Source organism: Macaca fascicularis, chromosome 7 (assembly GCF_037993035.2).
Source record: "Macaca fascicularis isolate 582-1 chromosome 7, T2T-MFA8v1.1".
Taxonomy (NCBI): Eukaryota; Metazoa; Chordata; class Mammalia; order Primates; family Cercopithecidae; genus Macaca; species Macaca fascicularis.
The window spans coordinates 67,311,630-67,332,607 of NC_088381.1; the positions used below are offsets into that span (position 1 = coordinate 67,311,630).

General features: G+C 37.6%; 1 protein-coding gene across 11 annotated transcripts in view; it reads right to left on the minus strand.

The window, feature by feature from the left end:
- Positions 1-20,978, minus strand: part of ADAMTSL3 (ADAMTS like 3) — a 406,645-nt gene that overhangs the window by 241,924 nt on the left and 143,743 nt on the right. For all 11 annotated transcript variants that reach the window (XR_012415261.1, XR_012415259.1, XR_012415260.1 and 8 more), the window contains exon 5: positions 12,875-12,920. Coding sequence is in view for 7 of the 11 variants with exons in the window: in XM_073996528.1 (XP_073852629.1) it covers positions 12,875-12,920 (46 nt within the window). In the remaining 4 variants the exon portion in view is untranslated. The remainder of the gene's footprint in view (positions 1-12,874; positions 12,921-20,978) is intronic.

A 20,978-nucleotide genomic window follows, 5' to 3' on the forward strand; every position in this document is an offset into this window, starting at 1 on the left:
TTCCCAGGGTTAGTGTGAGGATTACATTAATTTATTCATGAAATGGCACTTAGAATAATGCCTAGCATTCAGGAAGTACTTAATAAGTATGAGCTATTATTATTATTTGGGTTAAGTATGAGGAAGTCAACACATATAGACATATAGGACCATATAGACATATAGGACCATAGCCCATATATAGACATATAGGACCATAGCCCATGGTCCTAAGGCTGAGAGTCTGAGCCTTCAGACATTCCCATGGAGAAACAGAACTTTTAGCAATCTCTGGAATATGATACACTGTTAGATCTCCAAGGCTCACTGACAGAAACACCTCCTTCTCCATATAGCAGACTTCTCCGATAGAGACTGAGTTTGGCCATTGATGATGACATCTCTTGGATGGGACTGAAAAGACCCTGCCATCCCTTAATACAGGGCTTTTACGGTACTGGACGTATAGATGTAGGCATGTTTGAATCAGGGGGCAAGTCTCCCTCAAAAGAGCTCCTCATCTTAGAATCACTAAAGGCAACTTCCTTCAAAAGAGTGAATGACCATCCCCATTTCCAGGTAAAATGAAATCCACTAACCACTGAACTAGTGTAGCCAGTCTTCAGTAAGGCATTGAATGGCAGTGAGAAGTAACAACAGGGGTATGCTCATCAGAACTTGGTCCTCTCTCCACTTGAGGTGGGGTGGGTTGCAGAGTGGTCCCCACTCCTGCTCTTTAGAGTGGATGATGGTGAGGTGGATGTTTTGAGCCCCCAGTTAATAAAGCAGTAAGCAGCTCAAATAATTATATGGAAAAAAAAGATGTAACCATATGCATACTCCAAGTTCATTGTGGTTACATCCACTTATGGCACTCAACATGTTTGCAATGTTTCCATAGTATATTCAGGAATATACTTGTATAATCTCTCCTGTATAGGAATGGACTCTTATAGATTATCAATACTGAAGCTGGGGCTGCATTTATGTATCTCTGGTTTGCAACACAGTTTGGGCATGCACAGCTACAGATACTGTGGCACATGGAGACAAAGTGATGCTCTGGACACTTCCACTGCCACAACTTTCCTTTATTTCGCAAATAAGGAATTTTGTTGGAAATTCTGAGTTTGCAATGACAAGCGTAGCAACTGATGCTATATTCTTATGAAACCTCTCTTAGGACTCTCTAAGGATTCCAACTCTGAGAACTAGAAAGGGCAGCATTTGCTTCTCCACCTCCTTCCTACCCTACCCCAAGCACCTATTTCTTACCAGCCTAGAAAGATTTCTGCTGCATTCTCCCAGAGGGACCATAAATTAGAGACCACAGGTAACCCCCAAGGCCCACAGAGCTTCAGGGGCATTATATCTTCACTCAAGTACACCAAAGTACTAACCATTGCACCTAATGTGCACTAATTTTAGTAGATTACATTTTATGTCTGTACTGTGCAGCATAATACTCTAATACTTGTGTTGATAATAGGTTCCTTTTTGGAATTAGCTAGAGCAGAGTGATACACACAGAGAGAAACTCTAGAATGAGATCCGAAAATGTAACACCTTGATCTGGGGTTTAAAATGAATGTTCTAAATAGTTTCACAAATTATTGCTGGAAATCATACTGTTTTGAAATTTGTTCTTGAAAGACTACAAGGAAATTGTCAGACCAAAGAAAACTTTAGCTATCCCATTGTGGTGGCCAAAATATCTTTTTTTTTTTTTTAATTTTTTAAATTTATTTATTATTATTATACTTTAAGTTGTAGGGTACATGTGCATAACGTGCAGGTTTGTTACATATGTATACTTGTGCCATGTTGCTGTGCTGCACCCATCAACTCGTCATTTACATCAGGTATAACTCCCAATGCAATCCCTCCCCCCTCCCCCCTCCCCATGATAGGCCCCAGTGTGTGATGTTCCCCTTCCTGAGTCCAAGTGATCTCATTGTTCAGTTCCCACCTATGAGTGAGAACATGCGGTGTTTGGTTTTCTTGTGATAGTTTGCTAAGAATGATGGTTTCCAGCTGCATCCATGTCCCTACAAAGGACACAAACTCATCCTTTTTTATGGCTGCATAGTATTCCATGGTGTATATGTGCCACATTTTCTTAATCCAATCTGTCACTGGTGGACATTTAGGTTGATTCCAAGTCTTTGCTATTGTGAATAGTGCTGCAGTAAACATACGTGTGCATGTGTCTTTATAGTAGCATAATTTATAATCCTTTGGGTATATACCCAGTAATGGGATGGCTGGGTCATATGGTACATCTAGTTCTAGATCCTTGAGGAATCACCATACTGTTTTCCATAATGGTTGAACTAGTTTACAATCCCACCAACAGTGTAAAAGTGTTCCTATTTCTCCACATCCTCTCCAGCACCTGTTGTTTCCTGACTTTTTAATGATCGCCATTCTAACTGGTGTGAGATGGTATCTCATTGTGGTTTTGATTTGCATTTCTCTGATGGCCAGTGATGATGAGCATTTTTTCATGTGTCTGTTGGCTGTGTGAATGTCTTCTTTTGAGAAATGTCTGTTCATATCCTTTGCTCACTTTTTGATGGGGTTGTTTGTTTTTTTCTTGTAAATTTGTTTGAGTTCTTTGTAGGTTCTGGATATTAGCCCTTTGTCAGATGAGTAGATTGCAAAAATTTTCTCCCATTCTGTAGGTTGCCTGTTCACTCTGATGGCAGTTTCTTTTGCTGTGCAGAAGCTCTTTAGTTTAATGAGATCCCATTTGTCAATTTTGGCTTTTGCTGCCGTTGCTTTTGGTGTTTTAGACATGAAGTCTTTGCCCATGCCTATGTCCTGAATGGTACTACCTAGGTTTTCCTCTAGGATTTTTATGGTATTAGGTCTAACATTTAAGTCTCTAATCCATCTTGAATTAATTTTCGTATAAGGAGTAAGGAAAGGATCCAGTTTCAGCTTTCTACTTATGGCTAGCCAATTTTCCCAGCACCATTTATTAAATAGGGAATCCTTTCCCCATTTCTTGTTTCTCTCAGGTTTGTCAAAGATCAGATGGCTGTAGATGTGTGGTATTTTTTCTGAGGACTCTGTTCTGTTCCATTGGTCTATATCTCTGTTTTGGTACCAGTACCATGCTGTTTTGGTTACTGTAGCCTTGTAGTATAGTTTGAAGTCAGGTAGCGTGATGCCTCCAGCTTTGTTCTTTTGTCTTAGGATTGTCTTGGAGATAAGGGCTCTTTTTTGGTTCCATATGAATTTTAAAGCAGTTTTTTCCAATTCTGTGAAGAAAGTCATTGGTAGCTTGATGGGGATGGCATTGAATCTATAAATTACCTTGGGCAGTATGGCCATTTTCACGATATTGATTCTTCCTCTCCGTGAGCATGGTATGTTCTTCCATTTGTTTGTGTCCTCTTTTATTTCACTGAGCAGTGGTTTGTAGTTCTCCTTGAAGAGGTCCTTTACATCCCTTGTAAGTTGGATTCCTAGGTATTTTATTCTCTTTGAAGCAATTGTGAATGGAAGTTCATTCATGATTTGGCTCTCTGTTTGTCTGTTACTGGAGTATAAGAATGCTTGTGATTTTTGCACATTAATTTTGTATCCTGAGACTTTGCTGAAGTTGCTTATCAGCTGAAGGAGATTTTGGGCTGAGACAATGGGGTTTTCTAAATATACAATCATGTCATCTGCAAAGAGGGACAATTTGATTTCTTCTTTTCCTAACTGAATACCCTTGATTTTTTTCTCTTGCCTAATTGCCCTAGCCAGAACTTCCAACACTATGTTGAATAGGAGTGGTGAGAGAGGGCATCCCTATCTTGTGCCAGTTTTCAAAGGGAATTTTTCCAGTTTTTGCCCATTCAGTATGATATTGGCTGTGGGTTTGTCATAAATAGCTCTTATTATTTTGAGGTACGTTCCATCAATACCGAATTTATTGAGCGTTTTTAGCATGAAGGGCTGTTGAATTTTGTCAAAAGCCTTTTCTGCATCTATTGAGATAATCATGTGGTTCTTGTCTTTGGTTCTGTTTATATGCTGGATTATGTTTATTGATTTGCGAATGTTGAACCAGCCTTGCATCCCAGGGATGAAGCCCACTTGATCATGGTGGATAAGCTTGTTGATGTGTTGCTGAATCCGGTTTGCCAGTATTTTATTGAGGATTTTTGCATCGATGTTCATCAGGGATATTGGTCTAAAATTCTCTTTTTTTGTTGTGTCTCTGCCAGGCTTTGGTATCAGGATGATGTTGGCCTCATAAAATGAGTTAGGGAGGATTACCTCTTTTTCTATTGATTGGAATAGTTTCAGAAGGAATGGTACCAACTCCTCCTTGTACCTCTGGTAGAATTCAGCTGTGAATCCATCTGGTCCTGGACTTTTTTTGGTTGGTAGGCTATTAATTATTGCCTCAATTTCAGAGCCTGCTATTGGTCTATTCAGGGATTCAACTTCTTCCTGGTTTAGTCTTGGAAGAGTGTAAGTGTCCAGGAAATTATCCATTTCTTCTAGATTTTCCAGTTTATTTGCGTAGAGGTGTTTATAGTATTCTCTGATGATAGTTTGTATTTCTGTGGGGTCGGTGGTGATATCCCCTTTATCATTTTTAATTGCGTCGATTTGATTCTTCTCTCTTTTCTTCTTTATTAGTCTTGCTAGTGGTCTGTCAATTTTGTTGATCTTTTCAAGAAACCGGCTCCTGGATTCATTGATTTTTTGGAGGGTTTTTTGTGTCTCTATCTCCTTCAGTTCTGCTCTGATCTTAGTTATTTCTTGCCTTCTGCTAGCTTTCGAATGTGTTTGCTCTTGCTTCTCTAGTTCTTTTAATTGCGATGTTAGAGTGTCAATTTTAGATCTTTCCTGCTTTCTCTTGTGGGCATTTAGTGCTATAAATTTCCCTCTACACACTGCTTTAAATGTGTCCCAGAGATTCTGGTATGTTGTATCTTATTTTAAACCCAGAATTTCATATCCAGCCAAACTAAGTTTCATAAGTGAAGGAGAAATAAAATCCTTTACAGATAAGCAAATGCTTAGAGATTTTGTCACCACTAGGCCTGCTTTACAAGAGACCCTGAAGGAAGCACTAAACATGGAAAGGAACAACCGGTACCAGCCATTGCAAAAACATGCCAAAATGTAAAGACCATCGAGGCTAGGAAGAAACTGCATCAACTAACGAGCAAAATAACCAGTTAATATCATAATGGCAGGATCAAGTTCACACATAACAATCTTAACCTTAAATGTAAATGGACTAAATGCTCCAATTAAAAGACACAGACTGGCAAACTGGATAAAGAGTCAAGACCCATCACTCTGCTGTATTCAGGAGACCCATCTCACATGCAGAGACATACATAGGCTCAAAATAAAGGGATGGAGGAAGATTTACCAAGCAAATGGAGAACAAAAAAAAGCGGGGGTTGCAATACTAGTCTCTGATAAAACAGACTTTAAACCATCAAAGATCAAAAGAGACAAAGAAGGCCATTACATAATGGTAAAGGGATCAATTCAACAGGAAGAGCTAACTATCCTAAATATATATGCACCCAATACAGGAGCACCCAGATTCATAAAGCAAGTCCTTAGACACTTACAAAGAGACTTAGACTCCCATACAATAATAATGGGAGACTTCAACACTCCACTATCAACATTAGACAGATCAACGAGACAGAAAGTTAACAAGGATATCCAGGAATTGAACTCATCTCTGCAGCAAGCAGACCTAATAGACATCTATACAACTCTCCACCCCAAATCAACAGAATATACATTCTTCTCAGCACCACATCGTACTTACTCCAAAATTGACCACGTAATTGGAAGTAAAGCACTCCTCAGCAAATGTACAAGAACAGAAATTATAACAAACTGTCTCTCAGACCACAGTGCAATCAAACTAGAACTCAGGACTAAGAAACTCAATCAAAACCGCTCAACTACATGGAAACTGAACAACCTGTTCCTGAATGACTACTGGGTACATAATGAAATGAAGGCAGAAATAAAGTGGTGGGCAAAATATCTTGTGGGCAGCACCTTGGCCCACAAGATATCCATGACCTAACCCCTGGAACCTGTCACTGTGTTACCTTACATGGCAAAAGGATCTTTGCACATATAACTAAAGTTAGAGACCTTGAGACAAAGAAATTATCTAGGATTATCCAGGTGGGACAACAATGCCCAACTGTGGTCACAGGAAGACATGACTGCAGAAAAAATGTTCGGGCCGGGTGCGGTGGCTCATGCCTATAATTCCAGCACTTTGGGAGGCCAAAGCAGGTGGATCACTTGAGGTCAGGAATTCGAGACCAGCCTGGCCGACATGGTGAAACCCTGTCTCTACTAAAAATACAAAAACTAGCTGGGCATGGTAGTTAGCATCTGTAATCCCAGCTACTCAGGAGGCTGAGGCAGGAGAATCGCTTGAACCTAGGAGGCAGAGGTTGCAGTGAGCCGAGATCGTGCCACCGCACTCCAGCCTGGGCGACAGAGCAAGACTCAGTCTCAAAAAAAAAAAAGAAAAAGAAAAAAAAAGAAAAGGAGAAATGTTCAAACAGACGTAATGTTGCTGGCTTTGAAGACTGAAGAAGGAATCACAAGCCAAGGAATATGGGTAGCCTCTAGAAGCTGGGAAAAAAAGGAAATTAATTTTTCCCTAGGCCTCCAGAATGATATAGCCCTGCCTATATGTTAATTTTAGCCCAGTAAGACCTGTGTCAGACTTCTGGCTGTCAGAACCATAAGGTACTACATTTGTCTTGTTTTAAGCCACTATGTTTATAGTAATATGTTACTGCAGCAATAAAAACAACTAATGCACCCATGAAAAAGGTGGTAGATCTAAAAGCCTCATGGATAAAACTCTTGAGGTTGCTAATGCACCCACATGCCTGTTTAAAAGGAAGGCTAGACTACGTTGGCACTGACATGCTTGCCTTTGTGTTCAGGTCTCTATCTCTCCCTCCTACATGCCCCACCTGGACTTCCAGTTCAGTTAATTCAGCATTCACAAGCAGGTGTGTCACTCAACATCAAGCGTGATTCAATTCAAATCACCAGAGATGTGAAGCCATTTGTGTAGTGCTCCAAAATCCCTCCGAGGACTCATTTGATAAAAATCTGGTTACTTCTGGCTAAGTGATATTTGAGTTTGAGTGCCCCAGTAAATAAGCATCCATTTTTTCCCATTCAAGTTCGGAACCAGTGGAGAGATACAGATAGAAATGTCAGCTTGATCGTTGATAGAAACGGACTGCAAATACGGCTTGAGCTCTCAGTCAAAAGGTGTTGCTAAAGACTGCCAGCTTTCTACTCCCACAGAACTTGGGGGCCTACCCACCAAGAAAAAGCTTGATCCGTAGATTAGAAACCCTTAGCCAGGACCGATATCTCACACTGACTTGGGACAGAGAAAGAAGAAAGAGAGACAAAGCCCCAGTAATTGATCTTTTAAAATAAATTAGTTACAGTCAATTGAGAAAAGTGGCTAAAAATAAATCAATCAATCTCATTTAAATGAGATCTTCAGATTCTCAGAATTTCCTTTTAATTCCTGTCATTTTTATTTGGGTCCATACCACCAATGAGGGAAATGTTTTTAAAATTTTTAATAAACATATAAAATGTCATGGTTAGTGACTGCCTGGGGCCAACACATAGTCAGTAAAAGAATTTACCAAGACAGTAATAAGTCTGGAAAGGCAGATTTATTTAAAGAAAAGGGGAGATACACTGCCAGCAAGCAATGGGCAATACAGCAGAGGGAAGGCTGTCTGCTGTCTGCAAAGAGGCAGGGACTGGAGGGGAGTTTTTTAGGTCGTGTTACTTGGGCTTAATGTTTGCAGACAGGATGCTAGGTGCAGGTGGGCTTTGATTGGGATGCTTGTAACAGGATGCTTGGGTGCTAGTGAGCCATTTGCAGTTGACCCTATTTCTCAGAACATTTGTTCCTCTCTACCCCCTACTTCTGTTTCTGCCAGCTAAGCTCATTTTTCAGTTTTCTTTCAACTCCTTAGGGCTCCACAAATTGCACATATTTATGGGGTACAACTTGATATTTCAATACATGTATACATTATATAATGAACAAATTAGGGTAATTAGCATGTTTACCACCTCAAAAATTTATCATTTCTTTGTGGTAGGAACACTGAAGATCCTCTCTTCTGGCTAAATTGAGATATACAATGTCTGTTTACTATAGTTACTCTACTGTGCAATAGGACACCAAAAATCATCCTTCCTTCCTAGCTGTAACTTTCTTGACCAACCTCTCCCAATCTCTACCTGCCCCCGGCCCTCCCCAGTCTCTGGTAACCACTGTTCTATTGCCTACTTTCATGATATCAAGGTTTTTTTTTTTTGGATTCCACATATGAATGAGATTATGTGGTATTTGTCTTTCTCTGCCTGGATTATTTCACTTAACATAATATCCCCTAGATTCATCCATGTCACAAATGACAACATCTCCTTGTTTTTATGGCTGCATAGTATTTCATTGTGTATATATACCACATTTGCTTTCTCCATTCATTCATTGTTGGACACTTAAGTTGATTCCATTGAATAGTGCTAGAATAAACATGTGAGTGAGGATGTCTCTGTGATATACTGATTTCATTTCCTCTGAATATATACCCAGTAATAGGATTCTGGATCATATGGTAGTTCTATTTTTAATATTTTGAGGAACTCCATACTATTTTCCACAAACGATGAACTAATTTACATCCCCACTAATAGCATATAAGGGTTCCCTTTTCTCCACATCCTTGGAAACACTTGTGTCTTTTGTCTTTGTGATAATAATCATTTTAAGTGGAATGAGGTGATATAGTGGTTTTGATTTGTATTTCTCTGATGATTAGTGATGTTAAGCATTTTTCCATACACCTGGGTTGGTATTTATGTCTTCTATTGAGAAATGTTCATTAAGGCCTTTTGCCATTTTTAAATCAAATTATTTGTTCTGGGTTTTTTTGCTACTGAGTTGTTTGAATTCCTTATATATTCTAGATATTCTTTCCTTGTCCAGCTGTCTAGTTTGCAAATATTTTCCCCCATTCTATAGGTTGTCTCTTTACTCTTGATTGTGTCCTTTGATGTACATGAGCTTTTTAGTTTAATATAATCCCATTTGTCTATTTTTGTTTTTATTGTCTGTGCTTTTGAGATCATATTTTTAAAATCCTTACCTAGTCCAATGTCATGAAGCATTTCCTCTGTTTTTGTCTATCAGTTTCATATTTTCAAGTCTTACATGTACATCTTCACTTCATTTTTAGTTGGATTTTGTACATGGTGAGAGATAGGGGTCCAGTTTTATTCTTCTGCATATAGATATCCAATTTTACCCACACCATTTATTGAAGACACTGTCCTTTCCCCAGCGTGTATTCTTGGCACCCTTATTGAAAATCAGTTGGCTGTAGATATGTGGAATTATTTCTGGACTCTCTATTCTGTGCCATTGATCTGTGTGTATTTTTACACCAATGCCATGCTGTTTTAGTTACTATCACTTTCTCATGTCAGGTAGTGGTATGCCTCCAGTTTTGATTTTTGTGTTTGTTTGTTTTTAATCAAGATTGCTTTGGGTGTTCAGAGTCTTTTTGTGATTCTATACAAGTTTTAGGATTTTTTTTTTTCTGTGAAGAATGTCACTGGAATTTTTTTTTTTTTTTTTTTTGGTTTTTTTTTTTTTTTTTTGGAGATGGAGTCTCGCTCTGTCACCCAGGCTGGAGTGCAGTGGCGCAGTCTCGGCTCACTGCAAGCTCCGCCTCCCGGGTTCACGCCATTCTCCCGCCTCAGCCTCCCGAGTAGCTGGGACTACAGGTGCCCACCACCACACCCGGCTAATTTTTTGTATTTTTTTTTTAGTAGAGACAGGGTTTCACCGTGTTAGCCAGGATGGTCTCGATCTCCTGACCTCGTGATCCGCCCGCCTCAGCCTCCCAAAGTGCTGGGATTACAGGCGTGAGCCACCGCGCGGAATTTTAACAGGGATTGTATTAAATCTGTGTATCACTTTGGATAGTAAGGACATTTTAACAATGTGAATTTTTCCAATCCATGAACACCTCTTTTTGCATCCTCTTTAATTTCTTTCATTAATGTTTTGTGTAGTTTATTTATTTATATATTGAGATGGAGTCTCGCACTGTCACCCAGGCTGGAGTGCAATGGCGCAATCTCAACTCACTGCAACCCCCACCTCTTGGGTTCAAGTGACTCTCCTGCCTCAGCTTCCCAAGTAGCTGGGATTACAGGTGCCTGCCACCACGCCCAGCTAATTTTTTTGTATTTTTAGTAGAGACAGAGTTTCACTATGTTGGCCAGGCTGGTCTCGAATTCCTGACCTCGTGATCCACCCACCTCAGCCTCCCAAAGTGCGGGGATTACAGACGTGAGCCACCACGCCTGGCCGTTAATGTTTTATAATTTTTAATGTACAGATTTTTTACCTTCTTGGTTAAATTTACTCCTGAGTATATTACTTTTTGTAGCTATTATAAATGTAGCTATTGTAAATTCAAATGATTTCATTACATTTTTTATCTGTATTCTTCTGTATCTCGCAAGTTTCCCTAAAATCACTACTTTGATTTCTTTTTAAGACATTTTGTAAGTTTCCTTTTCTTTGGGGTTTACTACTGGAGAATAACATTCATTTGAAGGTGTCATGTTTCTTTGCTTTCTCAAGTTTCTTGTGTATCTACTTTGTTTTGTTTTTTGCTTGTTTGTTTGAGATGGAATCTGGCTCTGTCACCCAGGCTGGAGAGCAGTGGTGTGATCTTAGCTCACTGAAACCTCTGCTTCTCAGATTCAAGAGATTCTCCTGCCTCACCTCCCAAGTAGCTGGGATTACAAGTGTGTGCCACCACATCCAGCTGATTTTTGTATTTTTTGTAGAGATAGGGTTTCACCATGTTGGATAGGCTGGTCTTAAACTCCTGACTTCAAGTTATCTGCCCACCACAGCCTCCCAATGTGCTGGGATTACAGGCATGAGCCACCACACCTAGCCTTGTGCATCTACTTTGATATCTGTGCATCTGCTGAATCCGTTTCTGCTTCCAATTTTACAGAGTAGCTTTTATAAGGAAAGACTTTTTCCTACAGATGTGTCCTATGGTGTCAGTTGAGTAGTGTGAATTCACATTGGTTCTGGGTGGACACAGTAGTTGGGTCTCCATACAGCTTCATCAGGTATAATCCATGTAGTAATATCTCTGAGTGCCTCAATGGCCTAGACTGCAGGAGTTTAGGGCAGTAGTGGTGCAGCTTTGCCACAGAAAGGGCCACCAGGCTGGTTCTTAAGCTGGAGGTACATGCACAACTGTGCAGGATCACCTGTTCCTTGCAGGGAAGGGTGTCATGTGGACTTGGATGCAAGGGTCATCACCATTTCACTGGGCCTAGGTTCTAAACAGCTGGGGTTGTGGTGCTACAGTCATCTGTGTGAGCATGTAAGAATGACAGTGGAGTCTCAGGGATGGAAAGATCAGTGGTTACTGTTCCCCAGAGTAGAGCACACTCTAGCAGTGGCTCCAGTTTCAAGGTGTCACTGTGCCATAACAGCCTGGGTCATGGGAGGTGGGCAGTGTACAATGTGAGCTCCTACTGTGAAACAATGCCGCTGTGGGAACTCCAGACAGCTCCCCCAAGGGCCTGTGAGGACTGCCACATTCACCTGTAGCAAGGACTACCTGTATCTGTACTGGTAACAGGGGCTGCTGGGGGCTCCCTGCTTACCTGACAGAGGAGATGGAGTAGTAGAGGCAGAGTACTTCACCCTCCTCTCTATGCTGCCATCCTGAGTTACTGTTTGCCACAGGGATTCTGCCATTCCCTTGCTATACTGCAGTGCTCTCCCTCAGATACTCTAGTCTAATTGTAGTTGTTTATTTGTTGTTTTGGTCTTTTTGTGTATGAGGAGGTAAGTGCCAAGTACCTCTGGTTAGCCTCTTACTGATAACCAGGAAATGCTTTGAATGGAAAATAGAATGGATTCTTTCTGGTGTTTATTGTTTATTTTCAATTTTTTTTTTTTTTTTTGAGACAGAGTCTCACTCTGTTGCCCAGGCTGGAGTGCAGTGGTGTGATCTCGGCTCACTGCAACCTCCACCTCCCAGGTTCAAGCAATTCTCCTGCCTCAGCCTCCCAAGTAGCTAGGATTACAAGCACGCACCACCAAGCCCAGCTAAGTTTGTATTTTTAGTAGAGACGGGGTTTCACCATATTGGCCAGGTTGGTCTCGAACTTTTAACCTAAAGTGATCTGCCTGCCTTGGCCTCCCAAAGTGCTAGGATTACAGGCATGAGCCTTATTTTCAAATTTCTAAAGTAAGATATTTGAATTTTTATTTTTAGTGTTGACTGGTGTAAAATAAGAGTAGGGTTTTGTATATTTCTGTGTGATTTGCTGATGAGTCACCTACAGTATTCCTTGACACTGAGGTAGAAATAGCAACAGACTAGTTCAAGTAAGTCTACTCTTCCTATGTGACCTTCAAAAAATAATTTTACCTTGCTCAGCCTCAGTCCTCTCATTTGCAAAAGAGAAATAACCGGACCTTGCCTGCCTAGAGACAGTGCGAAGGTCAGGTAAGATAATGAACATAAAAGCAGATATTATGTATTGTTTCTATGACTTCAGAAATTATTAAATACTTAACAAATTAGATCATGAATGTGATATGGCCTAAAAAGGTAGTATAAATGGAAGATATTTGATATACATAATCTGTTGTCAATTAAAGAAATACTTAAATTTTCCACAAAGGGTATTAAGAGACCATTCGTTTTAGAGTACACATTGGAACATTGTAACTTAAAACAAGAACATATTGTATTGGATAAAATATTTTTATTTTAGGACTTACATGATTGCTGCATGTCCTGTACCGAATGTTCTGCCCTTCACAATTCCTAAAGGAAAAAAGAAAGAAGAAAGAAGAAATCATGATTTCATAGAAGAGGCAGCATTTAAAAAAAAAAAAAAAATCAAATACAAGGCATTGGTTCCCTGTAAAACTTTCACTAGTGCACATTACCCCAAAGATTCAAAGTTTAATTCTAAGAAACTAATTTTCAAGGATTGGGGGCCAAGAAGTCTTGTGGAAGTGTCACATTAAATAAAGAATGAATTCTTTAGGTAATAGTAGTACTCACATGCAATTCTTACCCAACGGCCCGTATAACCATTACAATTAATGTACAATATGTGTGTGTCTCATGTGTGAATATGTGTATTCTTTTCTATAATGAAAAGGGAAAAGCTACATGCAGAAGCATTTGTGTAGCATGTTTCCACTAGGACATTTCTCTTCCCTTACTGAAGCAACTCAAGTTAGCAGGGCACTCACTGTCTTCCTTTAATTAGTACAACAGTGTCTGTTAGAAATTTGCTTGAAGTAATGCTTCCTTTTTTTTTTTTTTTTTTTTTTTTGAGACAGAGTCTTATTCTGTCTCCCAGGCTGAAGTGCAATGGCTTGATCTCAGCTCACTGCAACCTCCGTCTCCCAGGTTCAAGCAATTCTCCAGCCTCAGCCTCCAGAGTAGCTGGGATTGCATGCGCACACCCCCATACCTGGCTAATTTTTGTATTTTTAGTAGAGACGGGGTTACACCATGTTGGCTAGGCTGGTTTCGAACTCCTGGCCTCAAGTGATCCACCCGCCCCAGCCTCTCAAAGTGGGGGGATTACAGGTGTGAGCTACTGTACCCAGCCTACTTTATTTCAATCATTGACCTTACCAAATGGGATTATACAAAGTCATGTTGGAACAGCATTCTTGGGATGCTAATACTGGTAAGTTTGAGAATTTTCCAGGGATGACCACCACATAACCTATCTTCCCCCACAGCCACTAGCTCTGGGACCCCGCCACTCACTTTCCAGGCAGTTTTCCTTTGGGAGACTGGAATTCCATCCAACAGGTACTTCCCTTAGTCCAGTGCTTGTCCGTCTATATTTTACATAAACTCCTTAAAGATATCTAATCTATTCATGGCACTTTTCCCAATTTTTCAATGGAGTTACATATTTTTTCCCTTTATGTTTTCCTGGTGAATTCAATGGCAAATTTGGAGCCAGGAAAGCTAAACACAGGCGTAAATAATCATTTTGAATTAAAAGTCAATAGATACTATTTTAATTGTTACTAAAATATTTATTTCTATGGGAACAAAATAATTTTAAAGTGGATAGGAGGTCATTTTTTTGCCACTATGATTTAAATATGAGCCTATATGAAATGATTGATAGAGTCAGCAATGTTAAACTCACTGCATATACCTTCTGATGCTTCCATTTTTCTTGATTACAAAAGAAATAAGTGGAAACCAGTAATGTGCCAGGAAGTATAGAGGTAGTCACTCAAAATCCTATCACCAAGAACTTTATTCTTTTGTCATTTAACCCTCCATTGTTTCTGCCATTTACAGGATTGAAAATCATACTGTTAATTCATCCTAGTATTTGTTTTAATCTAATATTATAAGCATTTTCTCATTTCATTGATAATTCTTTGGAAAAATTATTTTAATGATTACATCACAGTCCATTATACAAACATTATTTTTGTAGCTGTAAATTTAAAACTTTTAAAATTGTGACAAAATACACATAACATAAAACTTACCATCCTAACCACTTTTAAGTGTGTGGTTCAGTGTTTAAGTATGTTCACATTGCTATGCCAATATTACCTTTTGTGATTACATTGCTTCTCTTTTTCCCTACTTAAAAACTGACATATATTAAAATTCTATTTGGTATGTATACAATTTTAAGAGTTTTGACAAACCCATACAATTGTGTAACTACTACCACAAGGAATATTTGGAACAGTTCCATCACCCCAAAAATGCCCTCAGGTTGCCCCTGTATAGTCAGCCTCTTCCCCCACCCTCAGCTCCTGGCAACCACTGGTTGGTTTTGTCCCTATAATTTGTCTTTTCCAAAATGTTATATAAATGGAATTGCACCATATGTAGCTTTTTGAGACTGGCTCTTTTTAGCATAATATATTTGAAAATCATTCTTGTGGTTGCAGGTATCTAGTTTGCACTTTTTTAATTGCTGAGTGGTATTCTATTGCACAAATGTACAACTGTTTATTCACTCACCAGGTAATATTTGAGTTGTTTTTAGTTTTGGGTAAGTATGAAAAAATGCTATAAACATTCACATGGAGGTTTTATGCTAACAAAGCTTTTCATTTCTCGGGTAAATACCTAGAAGTGGGATTTCTGAGTCCATTCTTTTTTATATAATATAAAATTTATTTGGTAAACATCTTTAGGTTTTCATTTTTGTCCATACATACAATACATATTTAGAAGTATTTTAAAACAAATCCCAGTCCTTTCATAATATGAATTTTTTCATGTATGAGTTTTTAACTCTTGGCTGGCTAAATATTATTTAATTAGTTGGATGTATGGCTGGCATATGATTAAATCTTTGCCTTTCATACAGGAAAGGCAATGCTGCATGATATGGTATTACTTCTTACATGATCCTTTTTTCTCAAAGCTGTAAACACATTTCATTGACCCTTGACATTTAGACTTGCAGAGGAGAAATATGATTATTCCCTTGCTTGTGTGTTTTATGTTTCTGCCTGAAAGGTTATAGTACTCTTGTTTTGTTGTGTTAGTATTTGATATAAAAGTTAAGTTATAATCAGGATGTATCCAGTCGTGTGTTTCATCAGTCTTTACTGAAAATGGTGAGCCTTTTTGAATGGAATACTCAAGGTCTTTATTTACAATGCTGCTGATTATTCTCAGATTATGATTTTGATTACTGCTCTTGTTCCATAAATGCCTATAATTGTGAGGTTGGAGCTCCCTCTCTCTGCATCTATTATTTCTTCATTAATCCATCTATGATTTCCTCATATATATATATATATATATACATATATATATATATCTCATTTCATTGACCTTTTCTTGTGCTTATAAGAAATCTTCTATAGATATTCCTCCACACTACTGGTTTTAATTTTCTGTAGTGGTTATTTTCTATTTTACTGTGTCCGGTGAACTTTTAATATTAACTTCCACACTTTTTCCTTTGCAGTTTTTCTCAAACTCTCCCTCCTCCATTTCCATTTCATACTACCTTCACCTTAAACTTTCTGTTCCAACTGCAACTTGTACCCATTGTCTCCTCTCATCTTGTGTTTTTGAGGTGGTATAATCTCTAATTAGATTTAGAAGGCTTTGGGAGAAGGACATTTTGGAGTGAAAAGAACAGCATTATAGCTGCCTCCAAAAGCATTACCTAACTTGTAGTTAAATCATATTTAGGTAGATGTGCTTTCGTGATTTGTGGTTCAGAACATCTTCCCAGATTATCACAATGGGTTGGCTGTGTCTTAATATTTTGCAGCACTGCATATTTCTGTTTTTAAAATTTTGTCATAGGTATTTTATTCTTAAATTTATTAAAATCTTGCTAAGAGTACATCAAATTTTAATCATTCAAGCAGCACCAAACTGGGAGGCTGGTAGAAAAAAATATATTGGTGTGGAGAAGTCTTTCTCTTGGTCAAGGAGAAAATGACTCCATTCTACTGGGAAACAACAGCTACGCCTATGGAAAAGGTCATTCACTTACATGGCCTACTTCATTTTGCTTTTTATGTATGAACAAAAGAAGAAAATAAATAATAGGAAAAGTGAAGAAGTAATTGAAATTACTCTCTTATTTTGGAAAAGCCCCAGTTGAGGGAAGTTGCTAATAGATTAGTGAAGTGATAACCAAAAAGCTTTTTGTACCATGCTGACTTGCACCTCTATAAAGCATTTAATGCTAATTTCAAAGGAACAAGCAAATTAGAGAGTCACAGGTTAAAAAAATATATTTGAATTGATGGGAATACTGGAATACAAAAATTGTCGAAACTTAATAAAAATGGCATTTTCTTTAAACATTTTCAGAAATAATTTTTAGATGCATTTTTAGTAGTTGCTTAATTTTAGCTATTTATGTTAAAAACTGTTCTTGTAAAAAGAAACTTAAAACTAAAAGGTAAGGAAAGAATATATCAAAGGTATCTTATGGCTGTGTCTCAGGCCTTCAGTGTAGAACATGTGTATAGCAACGGCCTAAACTCCATTGCCACCTGCTGTGTCCTAATTGTAAGCTGAGTTTCCAGGAGTCACTAATTTGCATCTTGAGTGTTGAGCCTTAAAATATAAACCTAAAAAGTATGTACAACTCTACTACAAATCCCACTACAATTGCAGCATGGTGATATGAAAAAGAGAGCATTTTATGTCATGAATTTTCAAAACTTAATGCACCATTTTAGACTCAGTCTTCCTTCAACAATGTCTTACGGTGATCCTACTATCTACCAGGATATGGATATAAAGATTCAGGGAGATTACTTCTCTATTTCCTTTATAAGTCAGTAGCAAGGTTTTTTTTTAAAACCCAACCACCTGGTGACCATTTTTAACAATCTATTTTACTTTGTCCAACCTAATACATAGTAAACTCAGTGACTGGCCTCTATTGATGTGGCTTGCTTTGGTTACAATTTAGTATGAAAACGAATGACTACTTCATGAAACAGGCATAAAATGAAATGCAAGTTATTTTAAAGTTAAGGACATTGGAATCCTAATTCCCCAAGCAGGAACCTGCCAGCTTATTCTGGAATAATTCCTTTGGGCCAAAGCAACTAAGCTGCAGAAATATTACTTACAAGTTTTAAATTTCATTGTAATTAGTATATGCAAGAGCTAATGGTTATCAAGAGTATTTGAAAATTCAAGAGCATCATTTCACAATTATGTATTTTCTATCCATTACAACATTCATAACACCCTGTATTGAAGAGTTTTGAAGTCATAAATTTATGAATATATAAAAAACATATGTTGATTCCACATGAGGATATATTGAAAACATTAATAAAATTTCCCTGGAGTTCATAGCACTATAATTTATTATATTCATTTGATGATATATTGACTCAAATACTGGTGTCATAAAGCCTGAGAAGTATGTGTTTTGAAGAATAAAAATATATTAATTTTTAAAATAGTATTTAACTTAAACCTGTGTTTCCCATGATTGGTACTTAACTAGAATATCAAGTTACACACTTCTGCAAGAGAAACAGACATTCTGGCTGGCATATGGTTTGCAGTGCAAAAGAACTGACTATTTAAAGTAATCAAATTCTGAAATAACTTTATCCACAAGAAATATATAAGCAAAATAGCTATATTTGCTATTTTCCTAAATCATGAATGCCCTAAATCATTAATTTGAAGAAGCACACTGATAAAAGAGAAGGCACTGAAATGCTTTCTAAAGCTTTGGGATGGCTTTCAGCTTGGTTTTATATGTAATCACCTCCATATTCCTCTTCCAAGAAAAACTGACCACAAGTATTCAATATTTATGAAGACTTAATAAGTCTCCAAGGCAGTTCAAGGATAAAGAGACCTGATAAGCATTCCAAGGGAAAGTACTTCCAAAACGACAGTGAAAGTTCTTAACATGGGAATGGGTCAGGAATGATTAAGGTTTGCAGCTGCTTAAAATGTGGGGAGCAAGAATGAGTGAATTATTAAAGAACCTGCTACCATGCTTTTGAATTAAACTAATTTCATTATAGCCAAAAAGTGGTGTTACTGTCCCTGTTTCTTAGACATGGAAAAAGTGGGTGTGCCACAGGCCTGATCCTATGCCAGGAACCAAGCTGGGAGAGCACATGCAATGACACGCATTTATCTTACTTCTGAAATGCCACAGAACCTATTATTCTCTCAATATATGCACACATATGCACAAATACATATATACATATTTGATTTAGGATGTTTTCTACCCTTAGATACCTGTTTAAATTAGATGAGCTCAGGGACCAGGCAAATTTGGAGATTCTCAGGCCTAAAAGCAAATTTCAGAATGTAGGCTAAGGTTTGTGTAGAAATAGACTAAAGAATGCTATATTAGTCCTAAGAAATGAAAAAGTTAAGCAAATCCTACATCAGAAATAGGAGAGGTAACTGAGTAAATGGAATCATAATGTACAAAAAAAACTTCTGCAGTTTTTTTTCTTTCTCTGAAAACTGTTTTTGAGACTATCCATGTTAACAGATGTAACTCTATAATTCATTCACTTTTAGAGATCTGTAGGAATCCCAGTTATAAATATACCAAATTTATTTATCAATTCTCTTTATTCTTCATTGATCAATTTTCCTAAATGTTGATGAAGATTATTCCAAATCTTCATTTGGAAGTTGGTTTCAAATTTTAAACTGCACCCACAGTTCTGCAATGAGCAATCTTATATCACCATGTTAGGCATATTTACACATTTCTCTGGGATATATACTTGAGCAGGGTTGTTCTGTTCCAGGTGTTTACAGCATCACTATTACCAGATATTGACAAATTGCTCTCTAACATGGGCATACCAATTTTCACCCTCATTACCAGTACAGGAAGGTTCCTATTTTTATACATCTAGGTCAATATTTCACATTTTAAAACTTTTTAATTTTTTCCCAATATGAAGAATGTGAAATATGTCATTTCATATTCTTTTTCTTTTTGGGGTAGACAGAGTCTTGCTGTCTCACCCAGGCTGGAGTGCAGTGGTGCAATCTCAGCTCACTGCAACCTCCTGGGCTCAAGTGATTCTTGTATTTCTGCTTTCCGAGTATCTGGGATTACAGGCATGTGCTACCACGTCAGGTTAATTTTTGTATTTTTTAGAAAAGGGGTTTCATCATGCTGGTCTCAAACTCCTGACCTCAAGTGATTCACCCATCGCAGCCTCCCAAAGTGCTGGGATTACAAGTGTAAGCCACCACACCCAATCTCATTTCATATGCTTTTGCAGGTTTTTGTCAGTGAAATTATTATTTTCATTTGTTTTTTACTATGCAGATTCATCTTCTGTGAATTTCCTGTTCATATTCTTTGCTCACTTTTCTACTAGGCTCTTTTTGCTTCTATTTTATTGGTAAGTAGAAGTTACTTAATATTTCAAATACTAGTCCTTTATTAGTTATATTCATTGTCAAGATTTTCTCCCACTCTATGGCTTGTCTTTTCTTTAGGTTTATATTTTTGTGATACAGATGTACATTTTTATTGTGCTTGAATTTATCTATATTTTCCTTTGTAACTCAAACTTTTTGTATCTTAGGGAATATTTTACTATCTAGAAATCACAAAGATAATCTTCTGTATTTCTTTATAAATGTTTCCAGACATTGCTTTTTACAAGTAGAGATTAATGCACTTGGAATTTATTCTTTACATGAATTGATATGTTCTAATATTTTCCTTTGACTATTGATAATCATATCTGAGCACCATGTATTGAATACCCCTCTTCCCTGCACTGATTTACAGGGCCACTTTCAATATGTACCAAACTTCCACATATGCGTATATCTGTTTCTGGGCTCTCAATTTTGCCACACTTGCTATTCCTGCCTATGCCATTAGTATAGTTAAAAGAAACATTTTAATTGTCTGTGCAAGTCCCTTATTTTGTTCTTTTTCAAAATTATTTTCATTTCTTTGCACTCCTATATGATGCTTAGAATTGAAATTATGCTAATAGATTAACAAAGGGAAAAACTGGCATGTTTATGATGTTGAGATTTCCTATCTATGAACATATTGTATCTCTCCTTTTATTTAGGTAAGCTTCTAAATCTTCCATAAAAGTCTTACACATTTTTTATTGAATTTATTACAACATACCATATATTTTGCTAGTAGTGCCTTTTGAAATTTTACTTTCTACTTAGTTTTTGGTACCGTGTAAGAGCACAGTCATTTGTGCATTAATTTGTTTTCAGTAATCTTTATTGAATTATTTTATTAGTTTTATTATTTGATGTACAAGTACCTTGGATTTTTCTATCTGCACAATTTAGGAGTCTCTGAATAATGAGAGTTATCCTTCTATTTCATTTTTTTTTCTAGCC